The following is a 23046-nucleotide window of genomic DNA, read 5'->3' on the forward strand; positions in this document are numbered from 1 at the left end:
CAGTAACTTATTGTTGTGTTAGGTTCTAAATATCAGAGTAAGAAATTGACTGACACTATGAAAGCTCCAACCAAGTTTATTCACCCATTGGGTCATACAGCTGCATAAGACAAAGACATGGTTCCACCAGTGGTAGTATATATACCCCAATTTGGGTGGAGTCTCCTCCTTCTCTCTAAACATTAAATCTTTATTACTAGGCAGGACGTTAAGTGATACAGGCCACAAACTGTTCCACAAACTGTTCCTTCTCCCTTAAGGTGACCTGACCTAACTTCAAACCCCTTCCTCACTAATCCAGATCTCTCCATCCTTATCAGTGTCTACATTTTTCTTTTTTTTTCTTTCACTCAGTACATTCCCAGCTTAATTGCATCCACCATATACATTCCTACTACAGCTAACCATTAACTTCTGGTGTAGACCCTAGAGACTATGGCACCCCTCATGTCTCTAGTATAACTAATGATTACCAATATTTAAAGTTTAGAAATCCAAACCCATCAGTTGCTTACCTTACTTTCACTGAAACCGTTAGTCTCTAGTGTACAGCACAATTACAGGAACTTTTTAACAGTGCAACATTTCATGGCACAAAAGGAAAACATCACAGCATTAAAGAACTCTTCCTGATATGCAAAAAAGAAATATGCTTACACATATCAATCTCACCCCTCAAGAACTTTTAATCTTTATTTTATTTTTTACAATAGAGCCTTCAAACTCAACTCTGGACCTCGAATCCAGTTCCAATGCATTTTTCCATTGTTCCCCTCTAATCAGGGACAGATTTAGACCTGGGACACCAGGGGTGTGCAATTAATTATCAAGTAGAACAGAAAACAAGCAGGCTCTGGACCGCTTAGTGTAAGAGTTGAATACTCTTGCTGTAGAGTGTATGCTGGTCCAGCATGGTCTAGCTCAGAGGTGTCAAACTCATTCCACGGAGGGCCTAGTGTCTGATGGTTTTAGTTTTTTCCTTTCAATGAAGACCTAGACAACCAAGTGAGTGGGGTTCCTTTCTAATCAATGACCTTATTCATCAATTAAGTCCAAGGGAGGAGCAAAACCCACAGACACTTGCCCCTCTGTGGAATGAGTTTGACACGTGGTCAAGCTGGTCTGCAAAACCATGCCCATCATTATCATTGACTTGTTTAGAGTTTGGCACATTCTCTTACTTTACTGAACATTTTGTATTGATCTAGATCAGAGAGTAACTCTCTGGATCCCCTCTCTTTAATAGTCTTCTGTTCTGTTAGGAAATGCCTGAGTAGTAGAGGACACAAATATCCAGGTACAGGATTTAGACATCTCTCCCGTCCGTCGTTCCACTTTACCCAAGGAGGAAGTCCTGTATCTCCTTTGAAGTGATGTGAGGGAGTGTTGTTGGAGGGAAGGGCCAATGGTGGGTAACCCCTTAATCCTCTCTTTGTCACTCTCACTCTCGCATGCATGCATGCATGCATGCGCATGCACGGATGCACGCACACATAAACACCCACACATACACACACACCATGCAGCTAATATTAATATTATGCACCCCATACTATGAGCATCTGTTGTAGCTGGGATGGCTCACTCGGCTGACAGAGATGTTTTACATTTTCAATTGGGGATCAGAGCGGAGCAGGAGAGGAGATGTGGTACGTGAATTATCAGCCATCCCGGGGCAATGTGTGGAGCCCTGAGACGTTTGCTTCCCTCTCTCCAACAACAATGGCTCACTCACACCTATTAAAATGAAACTAGCTCGACCAATTCATCGGTGAAGTATAGGATCAAAGACAACAGAGTACAATGACTGTCAAAATCAATATCCTATGTTTCCAAATAATCCATTAAGATCCAGAATAGATATCTCTATAACATGAAGAAACCTTTTTTGCTCACTACTTTTCATAGGTTGCACCTCTGTCACTTGGTCGTGTCATACCATTGTTATGAATGTTCTCAAGCCACCTACCGGCTGTGCAGTAGTGGTGCTGTAAAGTCGTGATAAATCCAGTCATTCTGGATGGAGGCTAAATACGGTTTAGTCTAAATTATAGTATGGTGCCTAGAAATACATTGCTAAAGTAGTCAAATATTTTGTAGGAAACAACTTTGCCAGCAATATCTAGTTGTCAAAGTTACTTTAGACAGATGACAATGTTGTCATTAGCTAGCAAAATTTGTCAAACATAGCTAGCAATGCTTACATTAGCTAGCTAAAATCTGGCGTCCTCCTTTCAATCTTAGTTAACTAATTAACGTTGCACTGCATCTAAAGTCAATCTGGCGACATCAAAATGACGACAAAGGGTTTTCCTACTAATTATTTGCCTCCTTATGAATGTCATTGTATTTCCAAGTCACTGTAAGGCACTTTCTATGAAATCTTCATCAGTGCTCATTGATGATGCATTGAGTAGAATGCTTAGTCGGGCATCAGTCCAAAGCGAAAGTTCAAAACAATATTGTGTTGAAACAAGCAATCCGTGAATAGTCTCAAACAAGTGAGAGTAAAGATTATGAACACCCCCTTTTTAATTTTCATGCATTTATTTAATTTTGATACAGTATTATCTTATTTGGAAACAGCAATCTAAATTTGTACTTTCTCAAAATGGTGTAGTCAATTGCAAGATGATCACAGTTATGTTTGATAACTTCAGTTTGAGGACAACAATCTTTTTTATTCATGTGGTGAATCAATGGTTGTTAAAAAGCTTTAGAGTGAATTGATGGTTGTTAAATCCACGGATTGTAATGTAGTCCCTAGATTGTTACTTTTACAATGTAGTCCACAGTTTTGTTGGTTATATACCTGCGAAAACACAATGAAGGCTGGAGAATGGCGTCGGAGGGGATGGCTGCTGTTAAACGGGCTCCTAACCAATTGTGGTTTTTGTAGATGTCTATTTACCACCACAAACCGATGTAGGCACGAAGACCGCACTCAGTGAGCTATGTAATGCCATTGGCAAACAAGAGAATGCTCACACAGAAGTGGCGCTCCTAGTTGCCAGGGACTTTAATGCAGGAACATTTAAATCCGTTTTAATTCATTTCTACCAGCATAAATGAGGTAAAAAGGCTGGTCATGGTTCACATCAACACCATCATCCCAGAAACCCTAGACCCACTACAATTCGCATACCGGCCCAACAGATCCACAGTTGACGCAACCTCTATAGCACTCCGCACTGCCCTTTCCCACCTGAACAAAAGGAACACTTACGTGAGAATGCTGTTCGTTGACTACAGCTCAGTGTTCAACACCATAGTGCCCTCAAAACTCATCACTAAGCTAAGAACCCTGGGACTAAACACCCCCGTCTGCAATTCGATCCTGGACTTCCTGATGGGCTACCCCCAGGTGGTAAGGATAGGCAACAACACATCTGCCACACTGATCCTCAACAGGGGGGCCCCTCTGGGGTGCATGCATAGTCCCCTGCTGTACTCTTTGTTCACCCACCACTGTGGCACGGTAGCTTAGTGGTTAGAGCGTTGGGCTAGTAACCGAAAGGTTGCAAGTTCGAATCCCTGAGCTGACAAGGTACAAATCTGTCATTCTGCCCCTGAACAAGGCAGTTAACCCACTGTTTCCAGGCCATCATTGAAAATAAGATTTTGTTCTTAACTGACTTGCCTAGTTAAATAAAGGTAAAAAATAAAATAAACTGCGTGGCCAAGCACAACTCCAACACCATCATTAACTTTGCTGATGACACAACAGTGGTAGTCCTGATCACTGACAATGATGAGACAGCCTATAGGGAGGAGGTCAGAGACCTGGCGGTGTGGTTCCAGGACAACAACCTCTCTCTCAATGTGAGTAAGACAAAGGAGCTGATCGTGGACTATAGGAAAAGGAGGGCCGAATAGGCCACATTAACATCAACGGGACTGAAGTGGAGCGGGTTGAGAGTTTTAAGTTCATTGGTGTCCACATCACCAACAAACTATCATGGTTCAAACACACCAAGACTGTTGTGAAGAGGGCACGACAACTTTTCCCGTCAGGAGACTGAAAAGATTTGGAATGGGTCACATATCTTCAAAAAGTTCTACAGCTGCACCATCGAGAGCATCTTGACTGGTTGACTGGTATGGCAACTGCTCGGCATCCAACCATAAGGCGCTACAGAGGGTAGTGCGTACTGCCCAGTACATCACTGGGGCCAAGCTTCCTGACATCCAGGACCTATATACTAGGCGGTTTCAGAGAAAGATTGTCAAAGCCTCCTGTCACCCAAGTCATAGACTGTTCTCTCTGCTACCACACGGCAAGCGGTTCTGCAGTGCGAAGTCTAGGACCAAAAGGCTCCTTAACAGCTTCTACAACCAAAGCCCCCCCCCCTTTGTTTTTACACTGCTGCTACTCGCTGTTTATTATCTATGCATAGTCACCTTACAAATTACATCCCGCACATTGGCTCAGTACCGGTACCCCTTGTATATAGCCTCATTATTGTTATGTAAATTCACTTTTTGATAGCTTTTTAAAATTTTTACTTTAGTATATTTAGTAAATATTTTATTAACTCTATTTCTTGAACTGCATTGTTGGTTAAGGGATTGCAAGTAAGCATTTCATGGTAAAGTCTACACCTGTTGTATTCAGCTCATGTGACAAATAAAACTTGATTTGATGCAAAAACATCATAAAAGTTCTGAAAGTCTTTCAACAAGCTGATTCGCAAGAACTTGGTGGACGCAGAGTTGGGAAAGGAGATGCTAAAAGAGCCTGTGCTGGTTTGTCAGATTTGCTCTCTAGCTCTGATAGAGCTAGCCTCCAGGTGGAGTGGCTGTTCGTGTGGTTCAGCCTTATCCCCAGCCTTAGTCTCAGCCACAGGAGGCTGCTGAGGGGAGGATGGCTCATAATAATGGCTGGAATGGCACGAATGGAAGGGCATCAAACACGTGGAAACCATTTGTTTGATGTATTTGATACCATTCCACTTATTCTGCTCCAGCCATTAACCACAAGCTCGTCCTCCCCAATTAAGGTGCCAACAACCTCCTATGGTCTCAGCCTTAGTCTCTGCCCCAGCCTCAGTGTCAAATGAAATGAAAATTATGGCCAATGTTCTGTAGTAGGACCCGCTGATTTTAACCGTTATTTTACACTGTCAGTTTTGTCCTCCAGCCCTCATCCCCAGCCTCAGTGTTGGCGGGAGAACAGGTTCTTCAGGGCGTTGTTGTAATTCTTGTTGAAGGCTGTGTATATTAGCGGGTTGAAGAAGGAGTTGGAGTAGCCCAGCCACAGGAAGATGCTCTTCCAGATGGGCGGAATGTCGCAGTGGCACAGTGGGATGATGAGCTCTGTGAGGAAGAAGGGGATCCAGCAGAGGACAAAGACGCCGATCAGTATGCCCACCATCAGCGCTGCCTTCTTCTCCTTCTGCTCGCGCCACGTGTCGCCGTCCATCTGAAAGGTCACCGTAGCGTGGCGCACAGTAAACACCATCTGGGGCTGCCGCGATGCCTCCACCTGTCAAACAAACAGTCAGCCAATCAGTTAGTCAATCCAATCAGTCAACCAATTAAGAAATGAAAGAACCGACCAATCAATCTGTTGTTAATTGCAGGCGTTCAGTTTTACATTTGTTCATTTCACATAAGCCATAACTTATTTTGTTCTCAGTCAATTAGTCACTTAGTTAATCAAACAGTCAACCAATTGATACTCATCAGTAAAAGAACCAGCCAATAAATTAGTTAATTGAGCAACTAGTCAGCTAGCTGAACCTTGTGGGCAAGTCAATAAACATCTCAATCAAAAACAAGCAAAATAGTGTCTGATGAATCAATCAGCCACTCTACAGGTCATAAACTACAAGACCCGCCAGAATTCAAGCAGCAAACCTGGTTTCAAAAAACAAATAAAGCAACACCTCATGGCACAATGCCTCTCCCCCATGTGACCTGCTTGTTGTCTGTATGTAAAGTCTTTTGTCTGTGACGTGTTTTCGTTATATGTCGGAGCCCAGTAAGACTAGCTGTCGCCATTGGCGTCCGCTAATGGGGATCCCAATAAATCAAATCAAAAGCCATCAGCCTCACACAGAATAAATGGAATGAAAACACCATCCTTCAATCTTTCCTTCCATTTCTCCTCTCCAGGCACCCGCCCTGTTATAAGGAGCCTGATGAAGTAATGTTTGTCTCTACACCTGACCGCTGCAGGTCATCATGCATAAGCTGTTTACAAACCTACACTTTCCTCCCAGCAGATCACACCTGGGTTGCACGTCCCAAATGGCCCTCTAAAGGGCCATGGTCAAAAGTAGTGCACTAAATAGGGACGCAGTCCCTGGTCTATTAAAACTAGAGTGGCAGGTAGGCCAGCAGCCTATTGGCAGCAACAACAACACCAGGTGCTCTAAGACTGAAGTATAGAGATGTATAAAGAGCTTAGTCAGAGTTAGTTGACGTATGTGTGAAAAAGTACATTCTTACAGAAATCAATAAGGGCCAGGAGGCCAGGGAGACAAATGGAGAGAGTCATTCCATTTGCAGCAGAGGATAGGGGTTAAAAGCATAGTGTCTAGGGGGAAGTTGCTGATGCAAAATTGAAGGTAGAGTATATTGAACCCTGAGGTACTGTGGAAAAAGGGTTTGCAGTTTGAAGGGGAATCTGGGATTGCTAGATCGATTTGTGTGCTTTGATGAAATATAGCCATTGATTCTTGAAGAATATAATTGATAAATGCTCACAAACTTAGTTCAACTGTCTTACCACATCAAAACACAAGATACATTATGTACTTTTTATCTCATTCATGGCAGTCCTTGCATCGATAGATCTGTCTATGAATTTGATATTGGTTACATTTCTCTAGTCCCATCCCTCAGCTGTTTACCAAAACAAGTGTCCACTTTGTTGTTGTTTGAATCCAAGATTGCCTCTTTGACAGTGTATATGGATGTAATACTTTAAGGACAGATATCTGGGACTGTGATATATGAAAGCCTGACTCCTGTCATTAGATTAAGGTTTTCTTAGTGTTGAAATGTGAAATGTAATTTTCAGACAAAAGGGTAGCTAACTATCAGACCCTAAGTGACTAAACTACATTTTTTGTGGAATTTAAAGACATGCTCGGGTACTTTGGCGACAAAGAAAATATTTTTGAAACATCCTACATTGGGCTGGAGAATGAGGAGAATTACTGTTTTACCTCAGTTACCCACGAAATCCCTAGTTTTGAAAGCAATTGTTTTCTTGAAGATGTGCCACAACATTTTCCCTACATTTCCCCCCATGTGGGCCAGTCTCCGAGTAATTTGAGTTATAGCCAATGAGCTTCAGTCCCTCAAATTTCAGTGACAGCTATCAAGCGGCCCAGCATTATCCAATGAGGTTGCAGGGCGGGCCCAATAATTCAGTGGACACAGAAGAGCGAGAAAGAGAGAGCAATAACGTGGTGCACATATCTGCACATACTGTGCCTTCGGAAAGTATTCAGACCCCTTTACTTTTTTCACATTTTGTTACGTTACAGTCTTATTCTGAAATGGATGAAATAAAAAAAAAATCCTCAGCAGTCTACACACAATACCCCATAATGGTTTTTAGATATTTAGCAAATGTATATAAAAAAACAGAAATACCTTATTTACATAAGTATTCAGACCCTGTACTATGAGACTCGAAATTGAGCTCAGGTGCATCCTGTTTCCATTGATCATCCTTGAGATGTTTCTACAACTTGTTTGGAGTCCACATGTGGTAAATTCAATTGATTGGACATAATTTGGAAAGACACACACCTGTCTATATAAGGTCCCACAGTTGACAGTGCATGTCAGAGGAAAAACCAAGCCATGAGGTTGAAGGAATTGTCTGCAGAGCTCCGAAACAGGATTGTGTCAAGGCACAGATCTGGGGAAGGGTACCAAAAACGTTCTGCAGCATTGAAGGTCCCCAAGAACACAGTCACCTCCATCATTCTTAAATGGAAGAAGTTTGGAACCACCAAGACTCTTCCTAGAGCTGGCCGCCCGGCCAAACTGAGCAATTGGGAGAGAAGGGCCTTGGTCAGGGAGGTGACCAAGAACACAATGGTCAATCTGACAGAGCTCTAGAGTTTCTCTGTTGAGAAGGGAGAACCTTCTAGAAGGACAACAATCTCTGTAGCATCCACCAATCAGGCCTTTATGGTAGTGGCCAGACAGAAGCCACTCCTCAATTAAAGGCACACGACAGCCTTCATGGAGTTTGCCAAAAGGCACCTAAAGACTCTCAGACCATGAGAAACAAGATTCTCTGAATCCCAAGTGTCACATCTGGAGGAAACCTGGTACCATTCCTGCGGTGAAGCATGGTTGTGGCGGCATCATGCTGTGGGGATGTTTTTCTGTGGCAGGGACTGGGAGACTAGTCAGGATCGAGGGAAGATGAACGGAGCAAAGTACAGAGCGATCCTTGAGGAAAACCTGCTCCAGTGTGTTCAGGACCTCAGGCTGGGGTGAAGGTTAACATTCCAACAGGACAATGACCCTAAGTACACAGCCAAGACAACGCAGGAGTGGCTTTGGGACAAGTCTCTGAATGTCCTTGAGTGTCCCAGCCAGAGCCCGGAACACCCAATCTAAATACCAACTTTTGTCACGGTTGTCGTCGGTGAAAGAGGACCAAAATGCAGCAGGTACGTGTATGCTCATTTTGACTTTTATTTAACTATCAAAAGAACACTCCAAAACAACAAAACATGAAAAACGAACGAACAACAAAACAGTCTGGCAAATCCTAGGGCTGAACACAGAACAATCACCCACAAATCACAAACACAAACACACCCTTATATATGGGACTCTCAATCAAAGGCAGATAGACAACACCTGCCTTCAACTGAGAGTCCCAACCCCAATTAACCAACATAGAAACACACTCACCAGACTAGACATAGAAATACATAAACATAGACTATAAACCAAAACCCCGGAAATACTAAATCAAACACCCCCTTTGAACAAACACACCACCCTGAACCACATAAAACAAATACCCTCTGTCACGCCCTGACCAAACTACAAAACAATTAACCTTATATACTGGCCAGGACGTGACAGTACCCCCCCCCCTTAAAGGTGCTACCCCGGAAGCACCTTAAAAAAAAAAAATACCCCCAAACAATACCCAAAAGAAAAATTCCCCCTTACTAAAGGGAGGGAAGGGAGGGTGGCTGCCGTCAACGACGGCACTGTGCTACACCCCCCCTCCCCAACCCACCTATTTTTGGAGGTGGCTCTTGCTCAGGCCGTTCCAGGCTGTCTGGGCAGTCTGGCAGCTCGGGACAGTCTGGGCAGTCTGGCAACTCGGGACAGTCTGGGCAGTCTGGCAACTCGGGACAGTCTGGGCAGTCTGGCAACTCGGGACAGTCTGGGCAGTCTGGCAACTCGGGACAGTCTGGCAACTCGGGACAGTCTGGGCAGTCTGGCCACTCGGGACGTTCAGGGCAGTCTGGCCACTCGGGACGTTCAGGGCAGTCTGGCCACTCCGGCAGGTCAGGGCAGTCTGGCCACTCCGGCAGGTCAGGGCAGTCTGGCCACTCCGGCAGTTCACGGCAGTCTGGCCACTCCGGCAGTTCAGGGCAGTCTGGCCACTCCGGCAGTTCAGGGCAGTCTGGCCACTCCGGCAGTTCAGCGCAGTCTGGCCACTCCGGCAGTTCAGCGCAGTCTGGCCACTCCGGCAGTTCAGCGCAGTCTGGCCACTCCGGCAGTTCAGCGCAGTCTGGCCACTCCGGCAGTTCAGCGCAGTCTTGCCACTCCGGCAGTTCAGCGCAGTCTGACCACTCCGGCGACTGTTGACTGGCGGGCAGCTCCGACGACTGTTGACTGACGGGCAGCTCCGACGACTGTTGACTGGCGGGCAGCTCCGACGACTGTTGACTGGCGGGCAGCTCCGACGACTTTTGACTGGCGGGCAGCTCCGACGACTGTTGACTGGCGGGCAGCTCCGACGACTGTTGACTGGCGGGCAGCTCCGACGACTGTTGACTGGCGGGCAGCTCCGACGACTGTTTACTGGCGAGGCTGGGTTTACGCACTTGCCGTTTAGTGCGGGGAGCGGGAACAGGACGAGTCGGACTGGGTGGACGCACTTCCGGGTCTGCACGAGAGACAGGAGCTGGAAACCCAGGGCTATGGAGGCGCACAGCCGGTCTAGATCTTACCTCCTGCACAACCCGCCTTGGCTGGATGGAACTAGTAGCCCTGTACGAGCGGAGTGCTCGTACAGGGCAGACTGGGCTGTGCAGGGGCCTGATGGTAGCCGTGCATAGAGCGGGAGTTGGGTAGCCTGGTCCTCGGAGGCGTACCGGCGACCAGATGCGCTGTGCAGGCATCCTCCTACCAGGCTGGATGCCCGCTCTAGCACGGCACCTGCGAGGGGCTGGAATAACTCGCACCGGACTGTGCGTGCGTATGGGTGAGATAGTGCGCTTCTCAGCAAAACATGGCGCTCCCCACCTCATACGCTCCTCCATATAACCACGGGTAGCTGGCTTCCGGCTCTTCCTTCGCCTAGCCAAACTACCCGTGTGCCCCCCCAAAACATTTTATTGGGGGTGCCTCTCGTGCTTCTCCCTCAGCGCGTCTCTGGCCTCGTACCATCGCCTCCCCGCCTTGGCTGCCTCAATTTCCCACTGCGGGCGCAGATAATCCCCAGCCTGATGCCAAGGTCCGGCCCCGTCCAGAATTTCCTCCCAAGTCCACTTTTCCCGCCAGTCCAACTCGAATGCCGTCTGCTCCTTCCTCTGCTGCTTGGTCCTTGAGTGGTGGGTGATTCTGTCACGGTTGTCGTCGGTCAAAGAGGACCAAAATGCAGCAGGTACGTGTATGCTCATTTTGACTTTTATTTAACTATCAAAAGAACACTCCAAAACAACAAAACATGAAAACGAACGAACAACAAAACAGTCTGGCAAAGCCTAGGGCTGAACACAGAACAATCACCCACAAATCACAAACACAAACACACCCTTATATATGGGACTCTCAATCAAAGGCAGATAGACAACACCTGCCTTCAACTGAGAGTCCCAACACCAATTAACCAACATAGAAACACACTCACCAGACTCGACATAGAAATACATAAACATAGACTATAAACCAAAACCCCGGAAATACTAAATCAAACACCCCCTTTGAACAAACACACCACCCTGAACCACATAAAACAAATACCCTCTGTCACGCCCTGACCAAACTACAAAACAATTAACCTTATATACTGGCCAGGACGTGACAACTTTACCTATTAATGAACTAAGAGGGAATGTTCCTGGTAAACCTCGAAATGTCTCCTGAATTTTGAAAACTCTCAGGAATTAGCTTAATATGTTAAATATATATAAAAATACAATAAGATGCTTTTCATATTAAAACATACAATCATAAAGATGTAAAACATTATCCCAAGAAACTCATCCAATTATTGAATATCATTGATAAGCTAAAGCTGTTTAATTTTTCCTTCTTCTCATATGGTTTTGCACATTGTGGGAAAACAATGCTCAATGCTCTAAAAACCATTGCACAAATCAACAAACCGAATCGAACATTGAACATTTCTGGAGAGACCTGAAAATAGCTGTGCAGCAATGCACCTCACCCAACCTGACAGAGCTTGAGAGGATCTGTAGAGAAGAATGAGAGAAACACCCAAATACAGGTGTGTCAAGCTTGTAGCGTCATACCTAAGAAGACACAAGGCTGTAATTGTTGCCAAATGTGCTTCAACAAAGTACTGAGTAAAGGGTCTGAATACTTATGTCAATGTGATATTTCAGTTTAGATTTTTTAATACATTTGCTAGTACTTCTAAAAACCTGTTTTTGCTTTGTCATTATGGGGTATTATGTGTAGATTAGGATTTATTTTTATTTTTTACAATTCTAGAATAAAGCTGTAGCGTAACAAAATGTTGAGAAAGTCAAGGGGTCTGAATACTTTCCGAATGCCCTGTATGTGACATATTATGCCATTTTTGGGGACCACTTTTAGCCTGTGAGTGCTACTTTCAGAACTACTGGCTATAAAGTAACCAAAAATACAGGAGAATCTCTTTAAGACATGCAAACGAAAGTAATACACAAGACATAAGCAATAACAACCCTGTTCGATGTTGTCTGATAGTCTCAACTGGATTAAACATAGATGATTCGTTTTGTATACCAATTAGCAATAGTCTAAATATCAATATAATTTCCTATTAGAACACAGTGGTTCTACTCCACTGAGCCTACTAGGGGGTTGGGGATTGCGTTTGAACATGGGTTGAAAGTAAGCCCACCTGAAGTGCACTCAGAGATACCCTACCGGAAACGGTCATGTTAAAAACGTGTTGCAAGTAATTACACAGTAACAAATTTCATTGTACCACGTACAAAAGTATTCAACCTGCCTTTGTATTCACAAACCCCTGAAAAGCTAGCATTTGTTCTTCCTAAATACATTTCAAATGTATTGGAAACAGGTTATCAAGTTATGCCATGGAACATGTTAGAATGTGTTAATGCTGTGTGAAATTTCCACTAGGGCTCCTATCGCGGTCTGCGTGCTTCCTTGTGTTCAGATGTTTTCACGCCTAATATTCACGACTCCTTTTGTACACGCTGTTAACTGGTCTGACCTCGATCCAAACACCCATGTATACAAACTATCATAGCACAGATAAAACACCCTAACTTTTCTCCATAGAAAATGAATTGACTAAGCTAATTCAGCTGAAATAACACAGTTCTAGAGGGTGATAGTTGACTGTCAAATTAATTTATGTGAAAACTAGAGGGGGTGTTTACTGAGGGTGTATATGGTGGTAAATATTCATGCTAGGTGCCAATTAGTTTATATTGTTTGAATGCGGTATAATTTAATAAAACATACGAAAGTTAATGGACATTTTCCAATGACCTACCAGTCTATAAGAAGTCTACTTTAAACCATCTCCAAATCAGTGAAATAGCCGTAATACATTCTAGCTGTTTTGTAGCAGCCAATTCTCTTAACAAACCTGCTGAACTTAAAAGTGTATGCTGCTGTTTGCTTATTGAATATAGCCAGAGAAAGTAGAGGCCAGGGTTTGGGTCATTTCCACAAATTAAATTTAAATTCAATTCCCTCTCCCTATACATTCCATCAATTCTAAGTCAAGAAAAAAATACAATTTCTAATTCAATATTCTGCCACAACAATTCACATAATTAAATTCGTTCCCTTCTTTCAACTCAATCCAAACTGAACCCTACTACCTTAATTCCTGGCAGATTCCAAAGACCAACTTTACCTAATAACGAACTAAGAGGGATTCCTGGTAAACCTCAAAATGTCTTCTGAATTCTGAAAACTCTCAGGAATTAAGGGAATTATGTTAAATATATAAAATAAGACAATAAGATGGTTTTCATATTAAAACATACAATCATAAAGATGTAAAACATTATCCCCAAAAACTCATCCACTTATTGAATATCATTAATAAGCTAAAGCTGTTAAAAATATTGTCTCTGAATGGTTTGGCACATTGTGGGAATGTGTAATAGGAATTACATATCACTTTGCAAACCAGCATAATGTGACTTGCCCAATGTGGCCTACAAACCTAGACTTTCAGACCAGTGTGTTATGGTAAAACTAGGCTGTTGAGGTACAGCCTTATATGATATGTGATGTATTGTCATAAAGGGTTTGATTTCATGGATGAAATGTTAACTTAGGCACTCACTTAGTGAAGGGGAATTGAGTGAAACAATCATGTCTATCACAAGCAAACAGTGGTAATTATGAAGTTCACTCTGAAGGCACACTGGGATATATGCAAATATTTGCGTGTATTTGGACAGACGTTAGAATTTTCACCTATGATTGTGTTTATTAGTGAGAAAGACTAGGTCATTGGATTCACTTTTTTCAGCTTTTATCTAGGGTTCCATAAAATGATGTGTTCATACGTGTGTTGAAATACCAGCAGGTCTGTCTTTGATTATCTATTATATCCTGACCACAGCAATAAGAAATAATTTTATTTGCACACCACATCAGGCCATTTTATGAAATTATGATGACCTTCAGGCTGATGTTTAATTCCAATTACACAACGGGTGGTTTAGAATTCCCATTGTTAGAGCCTCTCCTGCCCATGATAAATGAGACAACATACACTTGGCCAAGTTCATTTAAAGTGGAATGTTTACGTCGTTACCTAGCAACGCACTACCGCAACTACTTTTACAACTACTAGTCTTAGCACCTGTGACTCGTCATGGATGATTTTAAAGTTACTCTTGATTTGTTTTATCCACTAATGTTTAATGAATGGTGCCAACAAGAAGAGGAGGAGGATATTAAAGAAATTAAACAAGAAGAAGAGCAAGTTGACCAGCAACCTGAGCCTAGCTTTCACGTTAGACATGCAGAACTCAGTAATGTTAGCACTGGTATAGACAACATAGAAAAGGAGCAAAGTGAAGAAGCTAGCTACATAAAGACAAACCAACTGGGCAGTGAAGTGTTTTCTGGAATGGCTGTCAGAAAAAGGTATAAAAATTGATCTGGTAACTGTTTCAAAACAGGAGAATGATAATATTCTCTGGAGTTTATACGCCACCTACTGAATAAGGTGTGGTTTGATTTGCAGTTGCACTTTAGCCAAAGACGCAATGAAGGAAATCACAAACTGAAGCCAGACTCATTCGTGATAAAAGACAAAAATGAAGAAACCAAGAACCACAAAAATCCAATAGAAAGAGACGGAGAGAATCATTGTGGCTGCATTAATGAGAACCTTGTCAGGAACTCAAAGCAGCAGGAGGGGTGAAGTCGGGCGCAGGAGACCAAGATCCGTGAACACACCTTTTAATAGGCAACAATCCAAACTGTCAACAACATGTAAGGCAGGGCAAAAAATACAAATACAGTAAGAGCCCGAAAACCGAGTAGGGTCGCAGCCCAGGAAAACTCGTAGCCTTAATACACAAAATGCAGAGGGAATGCCTAAAACCCCAACCTAACCAAACCAGACAAAAACACTCCCGCCCAATCCCCAAACCTAAACAGAGAGACTAAATAACCCCCCCACTAACGATCTAACACAATACAGGTGCACACATAAACCAGACCTCACCAAAAGAAAATGAAAAGAGGATTGGTGGCAGCTAGTAGGCCGGCGACGACGACCGCCGAGACCGCCCGAACGAGGAGAGGCGCCACCTTCAGTCGTGGAAGCCGCGCGCCGACGCCGGCCTCGAGGACGACCCGGAGGGCGAGGCGCAGAGAGATCCGGATGGAGGCTGTGGAACTCCCACATCAGTGATGGGTCCAAGATGTCCTCCACCGGTACCCAGCACCTCTCCTCCGGACTCTACCCCTCCCAGTCCACGAGGTACTGCAAGCCCCCTACCCGGCGCCTGGAGTCCAAGATGGACCGGACTGTGTACGCCGGGCCCCCCCCCCCGATGTCCAGGGGGGGCGGAGGGACCTCCTGTACCTCAGCGTCCTGCAGTGGACCAGCTACCACCGGCTTGATGAGAGACACATGAAACGAGGGGTTAATACGATAATAAGAAGGAAGCTGTAACCTGTAACACACCTCGTTAATTCTCCTCAGGACTTTAAATGGCCCCACAAACCGCGGACCCAACTTCCGGCAGGGCAGGCGGAGTGGCAGGTTCCAGGTTGAGAGCCAGACTCTCCCCCCCGGGGTGAACACGGGGGCCTCACTGCGGCGGTGGTCAGCGCTCTCCTTTTGTTGTCCCCTGGCCCGTTCAAGGGATTCCTAAACGGCGTTCCAGTTCTCCTTAGAGCGCTGGACCCAGTCATCCACCGCAGGGGCCTCAGTCTGGCTCTGATGCCAGGGCACCAGGACCGGCTGGTAACCCAACACACACTGAAAAGGCGACAGGTTAGTAGAGGAGTGGCGGAGAGCATTCTGTGCCATCTCAGCCCATGGCACGAACCTCGCCCACTTCCCTGGCCAGTCCTGGCAATAGGACCGCAGAAACCTGCCCACATCCTGGTTAATTCTCTCTACCTGCCCATTACTCTCGGGGTAAAAACCTGAGGTCAAACTGACCGAAACCCCCAGGCACTCCATAAACGCCCGCCACACCCGGAACGTGAACTGGGGGCCTCGTTCAGAGACGATGTCCTCAGGCACCCTGTAGTGCCGGAAGACGTGGGTAAACAGGGCCTCCGCGGTCTGTAGGGCCGTAGGAAGACCGGGTAAAGGGAGCAGACGGCAGGACTTAGAGAACCGATCCACAACGACCAGGATCGTGGTGTTCCCCTGAGACGGAGGGAGGTCGGTGAGAAAATCCACCGACAGGGGGGACCATGGTCGCTGTGGAATGGGGAGGGGCTGTAATTTCCCTCTAGGCAGGTGTCTAGGAGCCTTACACTAGGCGCACACCGAACAGGAGGAGACATAGAGCCTCACGTCCTTCACCAATGTGGGCCACCAGTACTTCCCACTAAGACCCCGCACTGTCCGCTCAATCGCTGGATGACCCGAGGAGGGTAGCGTGTGCGCCCACCAAATCAACCGATCGCGGACACCGAGCGGGACGAACTTCCGACCCATGGGACATTGAGGGGGAGTAGGTTCGGACTGCAGCGCCCGCTCGATGTCCACATCCACCTCCCAGACCACCGGTCCCACCAGGTAGGAGGCTGGAATTATGGGAGTGGGATTGGTGGACCGTTCCTCGGTGTCGTGGAGACGAGACAGTGCGTCAGCCTTAGTGTTCCGGGAACCTGGTATGTATGAGATCGTGAACTGGAATCTCGAAAAGAACATCGCCCACCTGGCTTGACGAGGGTTCAGTCTCCTCGCCGCCCGGATGTACTCCAGATTACGGTGATCAGTCCAGATGAGAAAAGGGTGTCGCGCCCCCTCAAGCCAATGTCTCCATTCCTTCAGGGCCCTTACCACAGCCAGCAACTCCCTGTCCCCCACATCATAGTTACGCTCTGCCGGACTCAGCTTCTTAGAAAAGAAAGCACAGGGGCGAAGCTTCGGGGGCGCGCCCGAGAGCTGTGACAGCATGGCTCCCACCCCAGCCTCGGACGGGTCCACCTCCACTATGAATGGAAAAGAGGGATCCGGAGGCGCCAGCACTGGAGCATCGGTAAACAGAGCCTTCAGCCGACTAAAAGCCCTGTCCGCCTCCGCCGACCACCGCAACCGCACCGGCCCCCCCTTCATCAGTGAGGTAATGGGAGCCGCCACATGCCCAAAGCCCCGGATAAACCTCCAGTAGTAATTGGCAAACCCCAAGAACCGCTGCACCTCCTTCACCGTGGTGGGAGTCGGCCAATTACGCACGACCGAAATGCAGTCACATTCCATCACCACCCCGGATGTGGAAATGCGATACCCCAGAAAAGAGATGGCTTGTTTGGAGATCTCACATTTCTCGGCCTTGACGTACAGGTCACGCTCCAACATTTGCCCAAGCACTTTGCGCACTAGAGACACATGCATGGCGCGTGTGGCGGAGTAGATCAGAATGTCATCGATGTACACCACCACACCCTGACCGAGCAGGTCCCGGAGAATCTCGTCCACAAAGGATTGGAAGACGGCTGGAGCATTCTTCAACCTATACGGCATGACGAGGTACTCATAATGACCAGATGTGGTACTAAATGCGGTTTTCCACTCATCCCCCTCTCGGATACACACCAAATTGTACGCACTCCTGAGATCCAGTTTTGTGAAGAAGCTGAGTCCGGACCGTCCCAAACGGCGTTGGCCCATTCCAGGGCTCTACCCGTGAGACACGAGACGAGGACGCTGATGCTCTCCTCTCCCGAGGGAGGAGGGGGGGCGAACGGTCGCTAGGTACAGCTCCAGCTGGAGTAGGAACCCCTTACACCCAGCGGCCGTCCCATCGTACTCCCTCGGGGGCGTGAGTTTAACCCCACTGGGGCTTGGTTTCATCTGCGCTGGTAGGGGCGCAGGCTGTTGAGCAGCCGCATTAGTGGAGGAGGGAGCGCTTCTCTTCCAGCTCTCCAAACGCGCCAACACCTGGTCCATGGCGGTGCCCAGGCGATGGAGGATGGTGGAATGTTTGGCAACCCGTTCCTCCATGGACGGGGTTGGCGCTTCAGCTCCTGCTGACTCCATATTGTGGTGTGGGATTCTGTCAGGAACTCAAAGCAGCAGGAGGGGTGAAGTCAGGCGCAGGAGACCAAGGTCCGTGAACACACGTTTTAATAGGCAACAGTCCAAACTGCCAACAACATGTAAGGCAGGGCAAAAAATACAAATACAGTAAGAGCCCGAAAACCGAGTAGGGGCGCAGCCCAGGAAAACTCGTAGCCTTAATACACAAAATGCAGAGGGAATGCCTAAAACCCCAACCTAACCAAACCAGACAAAAACACTCCCGCCCAATCCCCAAACCTAACCAGAGAGACTAAATAACCCCCCCACTAATGATCTAACACAATACAGGTGCACACATAAACCAGACCTCACCAAAAGAAAATGAAAAGAGGATTGGTGGCAGCTAGTAGGCCGGCGACGACGACCGCCGAGCGCCGCCTGAACGAGGAGAGGCGCCACCTTCAGTCGACGTTGTGACAAACCTAGAAGAATGAGCTCTGCCTCATGGAAATGTGCAATTCAGTATCATACATAAACAGCTGTCGATGCTGTGACTATATGAAAATAATTGTCATTGTGGTTTCTATTGTTATCTGTTGTATCAATGTCTTTGCAACAATGTTTCAGTGCTGTTTTCAGATCCATTGACAGCGCCCCTATACAATATTTTGATCCGTTATTAAATTTTCCGACGCATAGACCAGACGTGCGCTGTTTTCAGAATGTACAGCCTCCCTAGAAACCAAGGTTCTGGAACTATCAACCAGCGCTTGGGTAGTTTTGCTTTACATGGCAGTCAATACGAATAGAACTAACGACCAGAGAGCGCCTAAAATGTCACTTGACATCCTGTCGCAGTGAATGTAGCATCATTTCTTGTTGAAAAAATGAATGGTTTGGGATATAATCTTGATTTTAATGCTGGTAACCCGTTATATAAAAGCTGTAATACAGTTGAGTCGGTTTCACGTCATGGCTATGACCACATCACACCCATGATAAAAATGTCATAACACATGGCCTCTCATGTATTATTGCTTAATTGATATCCAGCCAAATGGCACATTTACCAGATTTGGAATAATTCATCACCCACCTTTTCCATTCAGACTGATTATAGAAGATAGTGAGCATGAAATTGATAGGACAACCTAAGCTATATGAACTGGCTCCATCATCTCAATCACGGGTGCAATAAATCCAACTACTAACAGATCAGAGTAGATAAAAAAATGTGCAAACGAATAATTTAAAAAAATGTACTTGCTAAACAGCATGCTGGAAAGTGTTAATCAGCCCCCAGAAAACATTTCAAATGTATTTTTCCAAAGCTAAAATGTAAGCAAAAAAGAATTACATCCTTAAGGGATAGTCCACCCAAATTACAAAATTACAATGTTGTAGTTCATAGACTGCTTAAGGGTAAGGAAACCAATATGTAATTTGGGTAAACTATCCCTTTAATTGGACCAAAATAAATACATTGGAAACATATTGCACATCCTCATTAGTAAACATTTTAATGTAATGCATATACAGTACTGTATATAGTTATAATTATTTGATCAAACATGATGTGTTCACATTAGTGTGTTGAAATGATTTACAACGACATGTGCATTCAATTTCAATGCTAAATACATAAACTCCAGTAACTGGAACTTGCGCAATTATAATACAATTGAAGTTTTACAATTCTAAATTCCAATTCCAATCCAAGGATGTTTTTATTTTACAATTCAAATTCAATTCCAATACAAAAGTCTAAATTCTAATTATATTCCAATTCCATTCCATTCCATATTTTTTTTTTTACAGTTTAAATGTAATTCCAATTCAAACAGTCTAAATTTCAATTCAATTCCAAAGATATGTATTTTTACAGATTGCTGCAATTCCAATTAAATTCCAAGTAAATTCTCCACTTCATGCTTGAATTCCAGAATTTAGAATTAAAAAAAAAAGTTGAATTGAGCCCGACCCTTGTGGAGGCAACATGGAGGCAGCTCCATTTGAACAAGCTTGGGTGTGATGAGTGGGTCTGCATCCCAAATGGCACCCCATTCCCTATTTAGGTCACTACTTTTGACCAGAGGCTATAGGGCCCTGGTCAAAAGTAATGCCCTTCATAAGGATATGGTGCCATTTGTGACGCAACCTGGGTGTCTGGTCTATGCCAGGGGCCTTGCTGATTAGAGAGAGCTGCTGTGGTGAGGACGGTACAGTGACCCCGAGCCTTGTTGAACATGCTGGGTATTTATAGGCCACTGTGCCTACTGCCATTAATAACAGCCGCATCTTCACTTGCCACTGCTTCTTGTTTCTTCCCTGGATTAAACGCCATGGATTAAATGTCCGTCTGTGTGGGGAACACATTATCTCCCACCCTCTGTGTGTGTGTGTATTTGTGTGTGTGTGTGTGTGTGCGTATTTGTGTGTGTGGATGTGCATGTGTGTGGGCCTATTTACAAACATACATGTGTACATGCCTCCATGTGAATTGATCTGTTGAGTATGAGATACAGTACACACAAGCGTCAGAGAACGATACACATCCTGCAGCACCATCACAACACCATCAGAACACAGTTCATAATGTATTGTGGTGATGACATGGTTTTCTACTAATTGCCCAGCAACCGATATGAGAGCAACAGCATATCCTCATCAGTCGATAACAATGTGATATGCACCTCAGGGACAGATATGAGAAAGCTATAATGACACTGATATAACTGAGGTATATTCAGATAATTATTCAGATCGTATTTGAATGTGCAACCCTTATCTGAAGACTGATCAGGGTTGATAATGTCTGTCAAAAATGCCAGAGGAGCTTTACGAGTGTGTCAAAGTAATAATAAGGTAATGGAATCATCTGATTATTAATGCCATGCTAGCCTACTGGTAGTTCATCATGTGGATCCCACATGAAACAACCAACCATCCAGAAGGCAAAATTAGTTGAAAAATAAATAATTACAATCAAAAACTGGTTGGAATTTTTTTTTTAAATGTAATTCGAACCAGTTTTACCCGCCTGGCACGGGGTAAGACTATGGTAACAAAAGTACCTCAATCACCTCAGCCATAGGCGTGATGGTGTTGGTCTTGCGCGAGCCGATGCGGAACTTGGCCGCCTTGTAGATCTTCCAGTAGACGAAGAGCACCACGCACAGCGGCAGGTAGAATGCTCCGAAGGTGGAGAAGATGGTGTAGGAGGGTGCCTGGCTCACCTGGCACTCCATGCCCTCCTCTGAGTAGGTCTCCCCCCAGCCGAACAGTGGTGACAGGGAGATGACTGAGGACAGCAGCCAGGTGAGCACGATCATCACATTTGAGATCCTCTTGCGAGTCTTGAGTGTGTACTCCAAGTGTCTGGTGATGGACCAGTAGCGGTCCAGGGCGATGGCGGTCACGTTCCAGATGCTGGCCGTGCAGCAGAGCACGTCGAAGGAGATCCACACTTGGCAGAGCACGCGGCCCAGCTTCCACAGCCGCCCATTGAGCTCGTGAACCAGGCTCAGCGGCATGACCAGGGCAGCCACCATCACGTCCGAAATGGCCATGGAAGCCACCAAGTTGTGGGGCACACGGTGGAAGGTCCGCACCCTCAGGATGGTGAGGAGAACCAGGAGGTTCCAAACAAAGGTGGCCACCACCAGCATGGCAAGCAGGGTGAGGGTTAGCACGCTGAACACCGAAAATGGACGGTAGAAGTTCCCTGCTCCATACCCCAGGTTGTCGCTACCGGCCCCGCTGATGTTGGCGGTCACTAGGCTCATGTTGGGCTCAGTCATGTTCAACAGTGTTCAGCAGTGGTCACACAGCCCAGCTGGCTGAATATGGTCAGACAGGTCTGTCACAGGGAAGGCTTCTGATATCCTGCAGTGTAGAGAGAGATAGAAGAAGAAGCTTATTAGGGGCTCTATTCAGTCTGTATCGCTGAAGAGTTACAAATTGTGTGATAGAAATGTAAAGGTAATTTCAGATTGAACCGACATATGCAGCGTTTACCGTGAATGCAGTCTACACCAACTAGGATTACAAAGGGTCCGAAACTTTCCGGGAAATTCCCAGAATTTTTTGGGAAATTTTCCATGGGAAGTTAAGCCTGGGAATTTGGGGAATTTTGCTTAAATTCATCAAAAAAGTTAGCTTATAACAGTGAACCTTTTTTTGTGGTATACACATAAGGCAATTCTAGGTCTTGTGGCATATCTTGGTTAAATTATCCCCAATTCAACGGAATTGCAATCCTCTGCATGCACAGTGCATTTTTCCATCATATGTGCAGTGCACTCTTCCATCACATGTACAGCTGATTCTCAAGATCTTGCACACTAATGAGATGGTATTGAGCCCACACTACTACACTGTCTGAGCCAAGGACTACATGCTTTCTGGTATGTTTTGATTACAATACCGGGTGGGGTGAATATATTTTATATGATATACATTATTTTTTGTTAACTAGTAAATAGTAGCCTACAGAAAGTGTGCTTAAATAATTTCTAACTTGTTAAGAATTTCTGCTAGTTCGTTTTTGCTACCATGTGGGTTTTAGCTTGCTTGAGCCTGCTAACCGAGGAGTGTTAATTCACCTGTTTCCATACATGTTTAATTTTAAAACATTTATCTTACAAATGAGTTGTTTAACTGCTTAACTATTTATCTGTACATGGAATTGTATTTGGGTTTTTTTACCAAAAAAATCTAATCTTTACAGGAAAATACCACGGGCGCTTTATGATGTGTGGAGACATTTCACTGCAGCTAATGTAGAAGGAAAAGCTGTGTAAATGTGCAAATACTGTGCCAAATCATATGTGAAGAATGCAACAAAGATGCAGAATCATCTGGCCAAGTGCATAAAGTTCCCTCAGCGCTCACAACAAGCAACCTCTGACAAAAGTCCCTCTACTTCTATTTGAAGT

At 45.3% G+C, this 23046-nt stretch overlaps 1 protein-coding gene across 1 annotated transcript in view; it reads right to left on the reverse strand.

Moving 5' to 3' along the window:
- Positions 1–5155: 5155 nt before the first annotated feature.
- Positions 5156–23046, reverse strand: part of LOC115148330 (5-hydroxytryptamine receptor 5A-like) — a 44554-nt gene continuing 26663 nt past the window's right edge. Inside the window, exons 2-3 of the mRNA XM_029690254.1 lie at positions 21184–21994; positions 5156–5485 (exon numbers count right to left, since the gene is read on the reverse strand). Coding sequence (XP_029546114.1) covers positions 5156–5485; positions 21184–21909 — 1056 coding nt within the window. The 5' untranslated portion in view covers positions 21910–21994. The remainder of the gene's footprint in view (positions 5486–21183; positions 21995–23046) is intronic.

The sequence above is a fragment of the Salmo trutta genome, chromosome 2, assembly GCF_901001165.1.
Source record: "Salmo trutta chromosome 2, fSalTru1.1, whole genome shotgun sequence".
Classification (NCBI taxonomy): Eukaryota; Metazoa; Chordata; class Actinopteri; order Salmoniformes; family Salmonidae; genus Salmo; species Salmo trutta.